The sequence below is a fragment of the Callithrix jacchus genome, chromosome 2 (assembly GCF_049354715.1).
Source record: "Callithrix jacchus isolate 240 chromosome 2, calJac240_pri, whole genome shotgun sequence".
In the NCBI taxonomy this organism is placed as follows: domain Eukaryota; kingdom Metazoa; phylum Chordata; class Mammalia; order Primates; family Cebidae; genus Callithrix; species Callithrix jacchus.
Genome location: NC_133503.1, coordinates 8,877,608 through 8,894,716, shown reverse-complemented (window position 1 = coordinate 8,894,716; position 17,109 = coordinate 8,877,608). Strand labels below are relative to the sequence as shown.

General features: G+C 51.0%; 1 protein-coding gene across 4 annotated transcripts in view; it reads left to right on the top strand.

Annotated features, from left to right (window-relative positions):
• The window catches only part of RCC1L (RCC1 like), a 28,556-nt gene that overhangs the window by 3,670 nt on the left and 7,777 nt on the right, over window positions 1-17,109 (top strand). For 2 of the 4 annotated variants that reach the window (XM_035279635.3, XM_035279624.3), the window contains 8 exons: window positions 129-257; window positions 1,997-2,063; window positions 3,889-3,940; window positions 5,907-5,991; window positions 8,323-8,504; window positions 11,326-11,413; window positions 13,157-13,330; window positions 16,697-16,782. In XM_035279635.3, coding sequence (XP_035135526.1) covers window positions 2,005-2,063; window positions 3,889-3,940; window positions 5,907-5,991; window positions 8,323-8,504; window positions 11,326-11,413; window positions 13,157-13,330; window positions 16,697-16,782 — 726 coding nt within the window. In that variant the 5' untranslated portion in view covers window positions 129-257; window positions 1,997-2,004. Of the gene's footprint in view, window positions 1-128; window positions 258-1,996; window positions 2,064-3,888; window positions 3,941-5,906; window positions 5,992-8,322; window positions 8,505-11,325; window positions 11,414-13,156; window positions 13,331-13,411; window positions 13,577-16,696; window positions 16,783-17,109 lie in introns of those variants that run through there. The other 2 variants (XM_054247337.2, XM_035279629.3) reach the window with 2 other exon arrangements.

Here is a 17,109-nt window from a genome sequence, read left to right as displayed (position 1 = left end):
ACCCGTCTTGATGAGTCTTTCCTATCTCCGACTCTCTGTTTTCTAATGTAGTAGTGTGGCGTTGCACCGTCTGATTTCCAGTGTTAGAAATGCCGTGCCTCTCAATCAGTGTTCTGTGTTTTGTCCAGCGAGGGGCTACGAGTATGTTTTGGAGCCCTCACCTGTCCCCCTGCCTCTGGATAGACCTCAGGAGACACGAGTGCTGCAGGTCGCCTGTGGCCGAGCTCACTCTCTTGTCTTGACAGACAGGGAAGGAGGTGAGTTGACGTCTATTGAAGGGTGATGGAGGAGTTGGGGGGACCATTTCATTGTGAAACGGAGCCTCAGGTTGGGCCTGAGTGGCTTGTTCAGTGGAGCCACATCTAATGAGTGAAACGTGGCACTTCCTGAGGGATCAGTGGGATTGCTCAAAGCAGCGGGACACATGTTGTTGATTCCTCTGTGCTCTGCTCTCTGGTTCTTAAAAAATTACATGTATTTCTAAATGTAACCACACAAGGCAGCCTGATCAAGGAAGGCCTCCTGCTCCATTTGCTGTGAAGTCACTGAGCTGGGTGGTGTGGTGAGGTGGCTTTTTCTTTTTCTTTTTTTTGAGACGGAGTCTTACTCTTGTTGCCCAGGCAGGAGTGCAGTGGCACAATCTTGGCTCACTGCAACCTCCACCTCCTGGGTTCAAGTGATTCTCCTGCCTCAGCCTCCTGAGTAGCTGGGATTACAGGCACCCACCACCATGCCCAGCTAATTTTTGTATTTTGTAAAGACGGGGTTTCATCATGTTAGCCAGGCTGGTCTCAAACTTCTGACCTTAGGTGATCTGCCCTCCTCGGCCTCACAAAGTGCTGGGATTACAGGCATGAGCCACTGTGCCCGACCCAGCGGTGACTTTGAAAGAAGCCTTTTGGCTAACACATCTTCTACGTGGTTGGGGTCTTTCTGACTCTGGGGCCCCTGGGTGACATAGCCCCTCTTTAGAAGAGGGGTTATTTCCAGGGAAAGGTCAATATGATTACATTTTTCACATTTCATTTTCTTTTTTTCTTTCTTTTTCTTTTTGTTTTTCTTTGAGGCAGAATCTCTCCCTGTCACCAGACTGGAGTGCAGTGGTGCCATCTTGGCTCACCGAAACCTCCACCTCCTGGGTTTGATTCTCTTGCCTCAGCCTCCCGAGTATCTAGGATTACAGGCATCTGCCACCACACCTGGATAATTTTTGTATTTTTAGTAGAGACAGAGTTTCACAATATTGGCCAGGCTGGTCTTGAACTCCTGACCTTATGATCTGCCTGCCTTGGCCCCCCAAAGTGGTGGGATTACAGGCATGAGCCACCATGCCCGGTCTTTTTTTTTTTTTTTAATCTGAGATGGAGTCTTGCTCTGTTACCCAGGCTAGAGTGCAGTGGCGTGATCTTGGTTCACTGCAGCCTCCACCTCTTGGGTTCAAGTGATTCTCTTGCCTCAGTCTCCCAAGAAGCTGGGCCTACAGGCTCAGCCATCACCGTGCTCTGCTAATTTTTGTATTTTTAGTAGAGGCTGGGTTTCACCATGGTGGCCAGACTGGCCTTGAACTCCTGACCTCAAGTGATCCACCTGCCTTGGCCTTCCCAAAGTGCTGGTATTACAGTCATGAACCACTGTGCCTAGTCTTTAATTTCATTTTCTGGCTGAGTGTACTCTGCAGGAAAAGGCAGAGGTGGTGTTTAGGAGCTCTTTCTAGAGGGGAGTGGTGTTCAGGGCAGCCTGGTGACAGGTTCTAACCTCATAAGGTGGAATTCCCAAGAGGTAGATCCAGGGCCAGGAGGGGAAGGCAGGTCTGGCTCCCCACACACCCCATGGGAGTTCCTCTAGAGCCTGAGAATGTTGGAGAAGGAAACCCAGGGGCAGTTGGAGTGGGGGTGAGCTCACCAGGATGGGGTCACCCTCGAGACCCCTTCCAGTCCTGACATCCTAGGATGCCACAAACCTGCAGAACTGATTTAATTGGTGGTGTTATTTTTAGTCTTCAGCATGGGAAACAATTCTTATGGGCAATGTGGAAGAAAGGTGGTCGAAAATGAAATTTACAGGTGAGTTCCCCAAAGGCCTACCCTTCCCCATGTTGGGTTAAGTGTTAAACATTTCTTTCTTTTTTTTTTTTTCGACGGAGTCTTGCTCTGTCACCCAGGCTGGAGTGTGGTGGCAACATCTCAGCTCACGGCAAACTCCGCCTCCTGGGTTCAAGCAATTCTCCTGCCTCAGCCTCTAAAGTAGCTGGTATTACAGGCACCCGCCACCACGTCCGGCTAAATTTTTTTTTTTTTTTTTTTTTTGGTATTTTTAGTAGAGATAGGGTTTCACCATCTTGGCCAGGTTGGTCTTAAACTCCTAACCTCGTGATCCACCTGCCTCAGCCTCCCAAGGTGCTGTGAGCCACCGCGCCCAGCCAAGTGTTAAACATTTCTAGAGAGATGACTGGTAAACCCGTGGGGCATTCAGAGGCATGTCTGAGAGGGGTCCGTGAGAACTCACTGGAAAGCTGGGAGAATGCATTCTGTTTCAGGTTGAGTGCCATGCCTTAGCTTCATGGCAGAGGAGGGGTTGTGACCATTTTTTTTTTTTTTTTTTTTTTTTAATTAATTTATTTTTTTTTGAGACAGTCTCGCTCTGTGCCAGGTGTCAGGCTGGAGTGCAATGGCACAATCTTGGCTCACTGCAACCTCCGCCTCCCAGATTCAAGCAATTATCCTGCCTCAGCCTCCCGAGTAGCTGGGACTACAGGCTCGTGCCACCATGCCCAGCTAATTTTTGTATTTTTTTTAGTAGAGACAGGTTTCGCCATGTTGGCCAGGATGGTCTTGATCCCTTGACCTCGTGATCCGCCTGCCTCGGCCTCCCAAAGTGCTAGGATTACAGGCGTGAGCCACCGCGCCTGGCTGACCATTGGTTTTGATGTGTAGAACTTCTTCAGATGAATTTTTTTTTTTTTTGAGATGGAGTCTCCCACTATTGTCAGGCTGGAGTGCAGTGGTGCGATCTCAGCTCATTGCAGCCTCTGCCTCCCAGATGCAAGAGATTCTCCTGCCTCAGCCTCCAGTAGCTGGGACCACGGGGATGTGCCACCACGCCTGGCTAATTTTTGTATTTTTAGTAGGGACGGGGTTTCATCGTTTTGGCCAGGATGGTTTCGATCTCTTGACCTCACATTCTACCTGCCTCGGCTTCCCACAGTACTGGGATTACAGGCATGAGCCATTGCGCCCGGCCTTCTTTGGATGACTTTTTACAATTTAAGTTTTGATTTTATCAAATTGATTTTTAAGCATCCCCCTTTATTTCAGTTCTTTTCATTTATTTTTTGAGATGGAGTCTTGCTGTCACGAAGTCTGGAGTGCAGTGGTGAGATTTAGGCTCAGTGCAACCTCTGCCTCCTGGGTTCAAGTGATTCTCATGTCTCAACCTCCCAAGTAGCTGGGACTACACGTGCGCGCCACCACACCCAGCTAATTTTTGTATTTTTAGTAGAGACGTGGTTTCGTCATTTTGGCCAGGATGGTTTCGAACTCCTGACCTCAAGTGATCTGCCCCCACTCGGCCTCCAAAAGTGGGATTACAGGCGTGAGCCGGCGTGCCCAGCCAGTTCTGTTTGTTTTAGTGTTAAAAACGTTTCGCTTTTGTTCCTTGTGTGACGTTGGAGGGCCTTAACGCCACTCTCACCTTCTGCTGCAGGTCAGAGTTACCTGGGATTTTGTTTTGTTGTTTTACCTTCATGGCCAGGCCTAACTCAGCCTCACATTTGACCTTGAGAGTTTCCCTGCCAGTTACTGTGTCGGGTGGATGGACCATCAGTTAGGGGTGACAGGGAAAGGGCTGCCCAGTCATCTCTTGCTTCTTCCCAATTTTTCCTGGCTGTAGTGAAAGTCACAGAGTCCACAGAATGCAGGACTTCGATGGACAGGTGGTCCAGGTAAGAGAGAGGGGCCGAGATCTGCTTGTTCTGTTCCCGGGGGTGCTTTGGAAAAGTTGAGATTTGGGTAAGGTGATGGCAAATTTTCTGAATTAATAAATTATTTTAGTAGAAATTATAGCCTGCTAACTATAGCCTAGGACTTATGCTAGATTCTAGGGATACAAAGTTTAATAAGATTTTGGAGCCAAGCGTGGGGGCTCATACCTATAATCACAGCACTTTGGGAGGCTGAGGCAGGTGGATCACCTGAAGTCAGGAGTTCCAGACTAGCCTGGCCAACATGGTGAAATTCCATTTCTACTAAAAAAAACAAAAATTAGCCGGGTGTGGTGACACACGCCTGTAATCTCAGCTACTCGGGAGGCTGAGGCACAGGAATTGCTTGAATGTGGGAGATGGAGGCTGCGGAGAGCCGAGATAGCACCACTGCACTCCAGCCTGGGGGACAGAGCAAGACTCTGTCTCAAAAAAAAAAAAAAAAAAGATTTTGGGGGATGATACTCTAGTGGGTGAACAAGGTGAAAGCTAACTGAGGTCCGTTGTGGTGGCTCACGCCTGTAATCTCAGCATTTGGGGAGGCTGAGGCAAAAGGTTCACAGCACTTGCTGTATTCATGCATGTATACATTTCAGTAATTATTACAGGCACCAGGCAGGAGCGAGGCACTATTCTGGGGATGAGAATAAAATGGAGAGCAAAATACAGCCAGCCTAGAACACCATGGCACTAATCACCCTATGATATGGCTGGCTTTTGGTTTTATTTTAAAATTTTTTAGAGGCAGGGTCTCACTCTGTTGCCCGTGGTGGTATACAGTGGCGCGATCAGAGCTCACTGCAGCCTTGAACTCTTGGGCTCAAGTGATCCTCTTGCCTCAGCCTGCTGAGTAGCTGGGTCTCCAGGCATGCATCACCATCCTTGGCCAATTATTTTTTTTAAAGAGACAGGTTCTCACTGTGTTGGCCAGGCTGGTCTCAAACTCTTGGCCTCAAGCCATCCTCTAGCCTTGGCCTCCCAAAGGGTTGGGATTACGGGTGTGAGCCACTGTGCCCGGTTTCCTTCACCTATTGGATCGAGTAACTTTGTTACTCAAGTTAGCAGATATCTCTGATTTTTTTTTTTTTAATGCAGTGCCACGATCTTGGCTCACTGCAACCTCTACCTCCTGGGTTCAAGTGATTCTCCTGCCTCAGGCTCCCGAGTAGCTGGCATTACAGGTGTGTGCCACCACACCTGGCTAATTTTTGTATTTTTAGTGGAGATGGAGTTTCACCAAATTGGTCAGGCTGGTCTCAAACTCCGGGCCTCGGGTGATCCGCACGCCTCAGCCTCCCAAAGTGCTGGGATCACAGGAGTGCATCACTGCACCCGGCTGAGATTCAGTTTCTTACCAGGTGGTTTTGGTTATTGACTTCGCGCAGTGTCTGGCGTAAACGTTGTTCAATAAATGGTGCTTTTTATTAGGCAGTTCGAAAAATGAGTCTGGAACTGAGTAGAGTTGTGGAGACCGGAGATCACAGTGCAGAGGCAACTGTTAAATGTTGGGAATGGATGCCATCTCCTAGGGCATGAAGAGTGAGGAGAGAAGAGGGCAGGAGACCGACCCTGGAGAGAGATGCCGCCACAGAAGGGGCTGCGCGCCTGAGCACGGCTGGAAGAGAGGGCTGGGAGGAGAAGGGTTGTGGAGGAGGGGTGGTTCTCTGGAGATGGCGTGGGACGGACGGCAGAGCTCTTGGCTTTACTCCCTTGGAGCTCCGCATTTTCCTTTAGCACGAGCTGTTTCAGTGCAGTGGGAGACTGGTGGATTGAGAGGGACTAAGATGAGCGGGGGGCAGCCGGCCTGGACTGTGCTCCAGGTACCCAGGAGCAGTATGCCATGGTGCTGGTCCTTCGGCTCTTTGGATGAGGACAACAGCGTTCTCAGCATTTCTTCTCGTCACCCTTACCTCTGTTTGTCTGCCAGGTGGCCTGTGGTCAGGATCATAGTCTGTTCCTGACGGATAAAGGAGAAGTCTATTCTTGTGGATGGGGCGCTGATGGGCAAACAGGTAGCGTCTTTCCCTGCACTGGGGTTGTGAAAGTTCTCAGCCTGAGGCATGTGGTGCTATGAGCTCTACGGCCTTTATGGGCTAAAACCCTCCTTCCTTAATTCAGCTCTTACCTCTTATCACTTTCTGGGGAATACTGTTCTTTTTTGAGACAGAGTCTCCGGTGCCATCGCCCAAGTGGTGTGATCATGGCTCACTGCAGCCTCAAACTCCCAGGCTTAGGTGATCTCCCACCGCAGCCTCCAGAGTGGCTGGGACAGCAGGTGTGAGCCACCACCCCCAGCTAATTCTTTGTATCGCAGGGTTTTGCCATGTTGCCCAGGCCAGTCTTGAACTCCTGACCTCAGGCAGTCTGCCTGCTGTGGCCTCCTGGTGTGCGGCGACTCCAGGCAGGAGACTACTATTTTTTTGCATCCCTTCCATTCCCCTCATCCCTGGCTCCTATAGAAATGAACTGAGAAAGCATTGGGGTATCTTTGGCCTTTAAACAGAGGAGTTCTGAGTCTTTCAGAAACGAGAACAAGCTGTTTGAGGCTTTAAAAAAAGTTTTTAAGCCGGCGAGGTGGCTCATGCCTGTAATCCCAGCACTTTGGGAGCCAGAGGCAGGTACATTCCAAGGTCAGGAGTTCGAGACCAGCCTGTCCAATGTGGTGAAACCCCGTCTCTACTAAAAATACCCAAAATTAGCTAGGAGCGGTGGCAGGCACCTGTAATACCAGTTACTCAAGAGGGGCTAAGGCAGGAGAATTGCTTGAACCTGGGAAGCAGAGATTGCAGTGAGCTGAGAGTACGCCACTGCACTGTAGCCTGGAGACAGAGCAAGACTCCAGCTCAAAAAAAAAAAAAAAAGTTTTAAAAATTGTACTTATTTTTAGAGACAGAGTCTTGCTCTGTTGCCAAGACTGGAATGCAGTGGTGCAATCACAGCTCCCTGCAACCTTGCACTCCTGGGCCCAAGTGATCCTCTTGCCTCAGCCTCCCACGTAGCTAGGACTATAGGTGTGTGATACCACACCTGGATAATTTTTAAAACTTTTTTTTTTTTTAAGTGAGAGAGGGTCTTGCTATGTTGCCCAGGCTGGTCTTGAACTCCTGGGCTCAAGTGATGCTCCCACCTCAGCCTCCCAAAGCACTGGGATCACAGGGGTGAACCACTGAGCTTAGCCAGGCCTGTTAAAGAAGAACCACATGCCCCATTACAAAGGAGCTAGTGCATTTAGGAGAAAGAGGAGTGAGGCCTACACATTCTCCACCGTGTGTTTCGTCTTTGCGCCTAAGAAAGGCCTTTGTGTACAGCTTCAGTCTGGTATAAATTCTCTCTGATCGGAGCACCATGTGACGCCATCCCTGTTCGTTGTCTCGAGTTGTCTTCCGGTTCTTGTGTGTGTACGTCTGCCTCTTTTACATTGTAGTAGTAGCATAGGCGTTACTTTATATGCTTGTTTAAGTCATTTAAAATGGCTGGGCGCAGTGACTCCATCCTGTCATCTCAGCACTTTGGGAGGCTGAGGTGGGTGGATCACCTGAGGTCAGGAGTTCGAGACCAGCCTGGCAGACATGGAGAAACCCCGCCTCTACTAAAAATACAGATTTAGCCGGGTATGGTGGCGCGCGCCTGTAATCCCAGCTACTCGGGAGGCTGAGGCAGGAGAATTGCTTGAACCTTGAAGGTGGAGGTTGTGGTGAGCCAAGATCATGCCATTGCACTCCAGCCTGGGCAACAAGAGTGAAACTCCATCTCAAAAAAAAAAAAAGGAATTGCTTGAACCCAGAAGGTGGAGGTTGCAGTGAGCCGAGATCGAACCACTGCACTGCAGCCTGGGCAACAGAGTTAGACTCTGTTTCCAAAAAAAAAGGTATATGAGCATGGAAATAAACAGATTAGAATTTCTTTCTTTCTTTCTTTCCTTTTTTGAAATGGAGCCTCACTCTTGCCCAGGCTGGAGTGCAGTGGTGTGATCTCAGCTTAACCGGAAGCTCCACCTCCCAGGTTCGAGTGAGTCTTATGCCTCATCCTCCTGAGCAGCTGGGATTACAGGCATGTGCAACCATGCTCTGATAATTTTTGTAATTTTTTTTTTTTTTTTAGTAGAGACAGGATTTCACCATGTTGACCAGGCTGATCTCGAGCTCCTGACCTCAAGTGATCTGCCCACCTCAGCCTCTCAAAGTGCTGGGATTACAGGCATGAGCTACCGTACCCAGCCCAGATTAGGGTTTCTGAGCTCATATGTGTTAAGTGCTTAAAACTGTGCTTGGCCTGTAGTAAGTCAGTGCGTGTGTTTGTTAAAAGAGCGAATAATTAAAAATCCGTATTTTCCACTGCGTTAGGTCTGGGTCACTACAATATCACCAGCACGCCCACCAAGCTGGGTGGAGACCTGGCAGGAGTGAACGTTCTCCAAGTTGCCACCTACGGTGACTGCTGCCTGGCCGTGAGTGCCGACGGCGGTCTTTTTGGTTGGGGGAACTCTGAGTACCTGCAGCTCTCCTCTGTCACTGACTCCACACAGGTATGTGGTCGCTGACGGCGTGGCGCTGGGAGATTTGGAAACATTAAAGCATCACCGGCCAGGCGCGAGGCTCACACCTGTAATCCCAGCACTTCGGAGGCTGAGACGGGCAGATTGCTTCAGGCCAGGAGTTCAAGACCAGCCTGGGAAACATGGCAAAACCCCATCTCTACTAAAAATACAAAAATTAGCCAGGCCTGGTGGCGCATGCCTGTAATCCCAGCTACTCAGGAAGCCGAGGCATGAGAATTGAATCACTTGGAGGTTACAGTGAACTGAGATTGTGCCACTGCACTCCAGCCTGGGGACAGAGCAAGAGTTTATCTCAAAAAAAAAAAAAAAAAAAGCCAGGTTCGGTGGCTCACGTCTGTAATCCTAGCATTTTGGGAGGCCAAGGCAGGTGGATCACGAGTTCAGGAGATCAAGACCATCCTGGCCAACATTTCTAATTCAAGGCAATTCCAGGAAAGGCAATTCCAGGAAAGGCAATTCCAGGCAAGGCAATGCCATGCAATTCCAGGCAAGGCAACTGCAGGTAATTCCATTCAAGGCAATTGGCTGGGCGTGGTGGTGCACACCTGTAGTCCCAGCAACTCTGGAGGCCGAGGCAGGAGAATCGCGTGGACCAGGGAGTTAGAAGTTACAGTGAGCCGAGTGCATCACTGCACTCTAGCCTGGCAACAGAGCGAGACTGTCTCAAAAAAAACCAAAAGCAAAAACAAAAGAGCTAGTAAAGGAATAAAGAATGACTCCTCGGTAGGCAGGGCAGCCGCTGTACTGATGACCAGATCTCAGGAGGACCAAAGCGGGTGATGTGGACCCATGAGAAACCATCCCGTGATGCAGTTACTCCCCCAGGCCCCACCTCCACCATCAGGGTTCACGTTTCAACGTGAGATTTGGGTGGAGACACAGATCCAAACCGTATCAATTGTGGAACTAATCTCTCTCTACCCGTCACTCATGTTCCACAATGACTGACAGCCAGTATAAAAAATAGAGATATTATTGACATACCATAATTCACCATTTTAAAGTTTATAATTTAGTGGATTTTAGTATTAACATATTCACAATGCTGAGCAGCTGTTACCACTGTCTAATTTCACAACAATTTTTTTTTTTGAGATGGAGTTTCACACTTGTAGCCCAGGCTGGAGTGCAATAGTGCAATCTCAGCTCACTGCAGCCTCCACCTCCCGGGTTCAAGTGCCTCTCCCGCCTCGGCCTCCTGAGTAGCTGGGATTACAGGCATGTGCCACCACGCCCAGCGAATTTTGTATTTTCAGCAGAGTTGGGGTTTTTCCATGTTGGTCAGGGTGGTCTTGAACTCCCCACCTCAGGTGATCCTCCCGCTTCGGCCTCACAAAGTGCTGGGATTACAGGCATGAGCCACCGTGCCCAGCCTAACTTCTGAACATTTTAATCACTCCTCCAAAAAACCCCATACCGCTAATGGCTAGTTTTTTGTTTGTGTTGGTTTTGTTTTTTTTCGACACAGGGTCTCACTGTGTGGTCTGGGCTGGAGTGCTATGATAGTTTGCTGCAGTCTTCCCGCCTCAGCCTCCGTAGTAACTGGGACTACAGGTGCATGCTATCATACCAGCTAATGAAAGGAAATTTTTGTTTATAGAGACAGGGTTTTGCTTTTATGCCCAGCCTGGTCTCAAGCTCCTGTCCTCAAGTGATCCTCGCACCTCGGCCTCCCGCACTGCTGGGATTATGGGCATGGCCAGGCCGTGCCTGGCTGCTGCGTAGCTGCAGTTTGGGGCTGCCCCGTGTTGCGGTCACGCCTGTGGCTGGCTGCTGCACTCCAACCTGGGCAGCGTAGTAAGATCCCGTCTCTAGAAATAATCATATTACATTCCTTGATAGGATCAAATTTGTGACATCGTACAGCAGGGTTTTAAATACATATTAATAGAGAAATCTGCACAAAGGGAAACCAAAGGTCAGCTAATAAGATTTTAAAAAAAGAAACCCTCTGAGGTCCGGTACAGTAGCTAGAAGATGGTTGCAGATTTGGTTCTGAGCTCCCTAGTAGGCAAAGCAAAGAAGAAACATGATCATTTAAATGATTCGTTGTTTCCCTAAGAAAAGGGGAGAACTATGGCTCTCCCTGATACCAAGACCTGAGAGAAATGTCACCCATGGCCTTCCTCTGGAGGACAGATCCAGTGGCATGCCATTGTTTGCTGTTGCCACGTAACAAATGGCCCCAATACATAGTGGATTAAAACAACACACATTTATTATTTATTTATTATGTTTTATTTTGAGATAGGGTCTCACTCTGTCACCCAGGCTGGAGTGCAGTGGTGTGATCCCAGCTCACCGCAACCTCTATCTCCTGGGTTCAAGTGATTCTCCTGCCTCAGCCGCACAAAGAGCTGGGACTACAGGCACATGCCATCATGCCTGACTAATTTTTTTGTATTATTAGTAGAGACAGGGTTTCACCATGTTGGCCAGGCTGGCTCAAACTCCTGGCCTCAAGTGATCCACCCTCCTTGGCCTCCCAAAATGCTGGGATTACAGGTGTGAGCTGCCGCACCCAGCCACAAATGTGTAATTTTATGTTAATTTTGATTGGCATCTGCCTCTTCCACTAGACTAGAACTCTCTGCGGGTGGAAACTGGGTCTCTTTTGCTCACTACTATACCGCAGCACCTAGCATGATGCTTGGTATGTGATGTTTAGTAAGTATCTGCGGAGTGAATGAATGAACTGGGACTCAGATACTCTGTACCTAAGACCAGAACACTTCCTGGTCCTTACTGGTTTGCTTTCCTGATGGTGTGGCTCCTTTCTTTGGTTCAGGTGAATGTGCCCCGGTGCTTACACTTCTCAGGAGTGGGGAAGGTGCAAGAGGCTGCCTGCGGTGGCACGGGCTGTGCGGTGTTAAATGGTGAGACCTTCTTTTGGGTGGCTCATTGGGAAGCTGTGGGTAGATTGCACAGGGAATGGTCAGTGTCCATTGGATTTGTAGACTTCAGCCCTAGCACGGTAACGTGGCTGGGCGTGGTGGCTCACACCTGTAATCCTAGCACTTTGGAGAACTGAGGCCAGGAGTTCCTGACCAGCCCAGGCAATATAATGAGACCCTTCTCTACAAAAAAATGGAAAAATTAGCTGGAAGGCTGGGTTGTGGTCGCTCACACCTGTAATCCAAGCACTTCGGGAGGCTGAGAGTGGCGGATCACCTGAGGTCAGGAGTTCGACACCAGCCTGGCCAACATCGTGAAACCCTGCCTCTACTAAGAATAGGAAAATTAGCCAGGCATGGTGGTGCATGCTTGTAATCCCAGCTACTTAGAAGGCTACGGTGGGAGGATTGCTTGAACCCGAGAAGTAGAGGTTGCAGTAAGCAGAGATCTCGCCACAGCACTGCAGCCTGGGTGACAGAGCGAGACTCTGCCTCAATAGAAAAAGAGTAAATGAAAAATTAGCTGAGCATGGTAGTGCACACTTGTAGTCCCAGCTACTCAGGAGGCTGAGGCAGAGTCCCCTGAGCCCAGGAGTTGGAGGCTGCAGTGAGCTATGATCATGCCACTGCACTCCAGCGTGGGCGACAGAGTGAGACCCTGTATTATTTTTTTTTTAAGAGACAGGGTCTGCCCGTGTTGCCCAGGCTGGAGTGCAGTGGCTGTTCACAGGCACAATCCCAGTACTGATGAGCACAGGAGTTTTGACCTGCTCCATTTCTGACCTGGGCCGGTTCACCCCTCCTTAGGCAACCTGCTGGTCCCCCGCTCCCAGGAGGTCACTATATTGATGCCGAACTTAGTGCGGACACCTGATCAGCATAGCGCACAACAGCCCAGAACTCCTGGGCTCAAGAGATCCTCAGCCTCAGCCTCCCTAGTAGCTGGGACTACAGGCACGCGCCACCGTGCCCGGCAAGACCCTGTTTAAGAAAGGAAGGGACTATGGTCATGGGAAAATGTCGTTGGATTGAGTTCAGTCATTACAGGGTGTGGGTGGAGTTCTTGACAGCAAGCGACTAGCCTGCGATGTAGACACATGTCTGCAGAGCCGGGTCCTTCTAGAGCGGAACGATGGAGTGGAGAGTGAACTACCTCGTTCCCCTCCCTTAGCCGGGGCCAGAGAGATTCCAGCTTTGCCTTCTCCAGGCAAAAAATCAAAGGCAGATGGGAGAACAGCCTTCAGCTTTGGAGAGCGATGAAACGCCTGGCACCACTGAAGAATATGAAACTTTCTATAACCAAAACATCATTTCTAAGAGTTGGAAGCATCTGGCCAGACATGGTTTATGTGTTTGGCTTGTCTTCTGATCAGTGCGAAACACAGAGCCGTCAAAAAACCTCCTCTGGGTCTCTGGTGTTCACAGGGGTTTTCTGGCTGATTTATGCCCTGGTTCCCTCCAGGTTACTAACCCTCAAGATGTGGGAAGTTTGTGTTCTGAGCCAGGAAAGCTGGCGAGAGAGACTCCCCCAGCAAGGATTGAGGCAGGGGAGAGAGAATTAATCTAAATCTCTGCCCACGTGTTCTTGCCAAGCAAGGAGGAAAAAAACAAAACAAAAGCAAAACTGTGTAACTCCCGTGAACCTTGGTGGTGTAGTTTGAGTTTCTGGTGAGGGAGGGTCTTACTTGGAGGGACTCACTGACCCTTGTTTCTGCTGTAATGTAGGAGAGGGACATGTTTTTGTCTGGGGCTATGGAATTCTTGGCAAAGGCCCAAACCTAGTGGAAACTGCCATCCCTGAAATGATTCCGCCCACTCTCTTTGGCCTGACGGAGTTCAACCCAGAAGTCCGCGTTTCCCGCATCCGATGTGGACTCAGCCACTTTGCTGCACTGACCAGTAAGTGACCAAGCCCCAGCAGCCGCGGGGTAAGCCTGGCAGAGGTTCTCTCTTTCAAGTTCAACCCCAAACTGCCGGCAGGTCTCAGGTTCCACCCGTTCAGCAGAGCGGCGCCTTTGTTTGAGGACTGAAGCCAGGGCTGAGCCAGAAGTTGCTTGCCTCGTGCTTGGGTAATGTGTCTTGTTTCTCCCACCCTGGAGTTTTGCTTTCGGTCCATTTGGTTTGCGAGTAGGCTAACGTGAACATGCATCTTCTCAAGAGACCGCCCGTCGGTGGTAGGAAGAGGGCATCGTGAGCACGTCGGGTGCCGGGGAAACCAGCATTGGCGGATCCACGGGTGGGCACTTAGGAAGTGAGTGTGTGGGACTTAACTCCTGTTCCCCGGCCCAGCCCAGCCCCTGATCTGACCCAGGATACGGGATGGCAAAAGGCCGATCTGTCAGACTGTCCTGTGGTTTCACAGAGGTAAATCTACCGATTTCTCCACAGTGCCGGGGCAGAGGATGAAAGGGAGTTAGACGAAGGTTTTCCCCAAAGGCTTGCCCAGTTACAGAGCCACGGAATACCTGGTTACCCTGCAGGCCTCCAGAATGTGCTTTTCCGTTGCCTACGTCCCTTACTCCCATAGTTACCATGAATCAGTTTGCTGCCCTTCAGCCGACCTGAGTAGTAACACTGTCCTGAACCGCTTCATTCTGTGATTCTCAAGGAAATTAGTTATTTCCTTGCAATTAAACAATCTTCTCATCTCATGGCAAGAATTGTTTTCTTTTGAAACATCTGGGCCGGGACAGTCAGTTCGTGCGGCCTTTGGTTGAGTTCTCTGGCCTCATTCCCACGTGGGGCCTGTCGCAGACGCCTGCCCTCTGAACCAGGGTCCTAAGTGCTATTCACTTACGGTCTGAACTCCAGGTTTCAGAGGCTGTGGAGCGGGCAGACTGCAGCCTGGTTCTGATGGCTGTGGGTCGGAGTTTTCCGTGGCTCTGGGTTGAATGCCTTCCCACTGCCCCGGAGCGGCCGCTTGCATTTGCTGATATTTCTAGGTCTCGTGAATTCTTAAAGCTATTTTGATTTGGCAAATCAGAGTCGTATGGACTAATTTTGGGGGCAACAAATATCTACTTTCCAGAATGTTCTTAAGGCCTCAGCTCTGGGCGGAGTCACGTGTTCAGAAATCTGTGTGAAGCATTTGACTGCAGTAGAGGCTTTTCTTTCTTTCTTTTTTTTTTTTTAGACGGAGTTTCGCTCTTGTTGCCCAGGCTGGAGTGCAGTGGCGCAATCTCAGCTCACTGCAACCTCTGCCTCCCGGGTTCAAGCGATTATCCTGCCTCAGCCTCCCGAGTAGCTGGGACTACAGGCACGTGCCACCATGCCCAGCTAATTTTTTTGCATTTTTAGTAGAGATGGGGTTTCACCATGTTGACCAGGATGGTCTTGATCTCTTGACCTCGTGATCCACCCGCCTCGGCCTCCCAAAGTGCTGGGATTACAAGCATGAGCCACCACGCCTGGCCGAGCAAAGCCTTTTCTATTTGCCCTTATGCCACGTAGCCATTTCAGTTCACAGCGAAATGAAATTCCTTTCTTGATTTCTCCCGAAGGCTACCAACAGGTCACCTTCTAAGGGCGAGTTACTGCCTGTTGGTAGACAGAGCGTGGCTGCCCCTCTGCCTGTGTGCCTGGCATTTGCAGACAGCTGTCTGGGAAGTGAAGTTGGTTGGTTGATCCTGCAGTCGGCTAGCATTCTGGGGAGCCAGACCGAACTGTTCTGTTAAACACCTAAGGTCTAGCTGGGCACAGTGGCTCATGCTTCTAATTCCAGCACTTCTAGAGGCCGAGATGGGAGGGTCCCTCAAGCCCAGGAGTTTGAGACCAGCCTGGACAACACAGTGAGATCCCGTCTCTACAAAAAAGGCAGAAATTAGCTGGGCATGGTGATGTGCGCCTGTAGTCCCAGCTACTCGGGAGGCTGAGGTGGAAGGCTTGCTTGAGCTCAAGAGTTCAAGGCTGCAGTGAGCTGTGTTTGTGCCACTGCATTGCAGCCTGGGCGACAGAGTAAGACCCTGACTCAAAAGCAAACAAAAACGCATACACACAAAAACTATATAAGGTCTGAGTGTGGAAGACAAGGGGCACGGTCAGATCAGGGCGGCTAAGACAGCTTGTAACTATTCCTTACTCCGTTGGCCCGGTTCTTGGAGGCCTGGCTTTTCCACATCACTTCCTCTGCCTGTCATGACCCAAGCCTTTTGCATGACAGCCGATGGTGACATGGGCCAGGAGTGCCCCATCTGGTGCAGACAGTCCCACCTGAAGGCCGGGCTACTCCAGCCCACCTCCTGCGCTGGCCTGTGACAGCGTCCTGTACTTTCTCTTTGTGACGGTTTTACAGTTTGTAAACAGACATTAAAATCATATGTCTGTCCCATCTCTGGCCTGTCCCCAGCTCCTGGAACACACACCCAGAGCCAGCACAAGCAGGCACTCGGTCATTAGATGTCCTGTGGCTGAATGCTCCCAAGATACGGCAGTCAAACCAGGAATGACATCATCCTACTTTTCACTGTCAAATCAGGAAGATTTGTGGAGGGCAGAGTTTGGTGGGATATGGCTGCGGGTGGGGTGCACGGGGTGAGCAGAGTGGGCCTTGTGCACTAGTGACCTCCAGCCCCGTGTACCACCTCCAGCCCCCAGCCCTGTGCACCACCCCTGGACCCCAGCTCTGTGCACCATCCCCAGCCCCCAGCCCTATGTACCAGCACCCCCTGCCCCTAGCCCTGTGCACCACCCCAGCCCCCAACCCCATACACCACCCCCAGTCCCCGACCCCATACACCACCCCCAGCTCCGTGCGCCACCCCCAGCCCCCAGCCCCGTGCGCCATCCCCATCCCCCAGCCCCGTGGCACCACCCCCAGCTCCCAACCCCATACACCAACCCCAGCCCCGTGCACCGCCCCCTGCCCCAGCCCCATACACCACGCCCAGCCCCAACCCCATACACCAACCCCAGCCCTGTGCACCACCCCCAGTTCCATACACCACCCCCAGCCCCCAGCCCCGTGTACCGCCCCCTGCCCCACCACCCTGTGCACCGCCCTCCATCCCCAGCTTTATTGGAGTGCTCATCTCCCATGTGGGTGGCAGCACAAGTCCTGGGCGTGGACCTGTTTTTGACATGGGGACAGCATCTCAGACACTTACTTTTTGCCTTTAAAAGAAAGCATTAAGGTTTGGTAAAAGTTGAAGTTGAACATCGGGCTGTGAATGCACCTGGTTCTAGAAAGCCTGTTCTCGTGACCCATCCTCTCCCTGGAGACTGTTCTTGGCACAGTCCCAGCCAACCCCTGTTTTCCTCTCTTTGCAGACAAAGGAGAGCTGTTCGTGTGGGGCAAGAACATCCGAGGGTGCCTAGGAATCGGTCGCCTGGAGGATCAGTATTTCCCATGGAGGGTAAGGCTGACCGGGGCGGGGCGAAGAGAGTAGAGTCACCTGACATCACAGCAGGCCATCACCTCCAGTGCAGCTGGGCCAGGACAAGGGGCCCAGGACCCGCCCCCCCTTCCGGGTCCCGGCTGTGCTTCTCCAGCCGCATGCTGTGCTGCAGCACGCTCTGGTGACACCCACGGGATACCTGTGGAGTATCCATGTGGTATGGTAGGCGGGGGAGTGGCACCAGGCTCTCGAGCTGCAGGAACTGGGTTAGCTCATCCCTGCCCGCTGAGTGGGAGGTTGCAGGGAGTGGCCAACCCAAGCATCCGGATCGGGGAAACAAAGGCA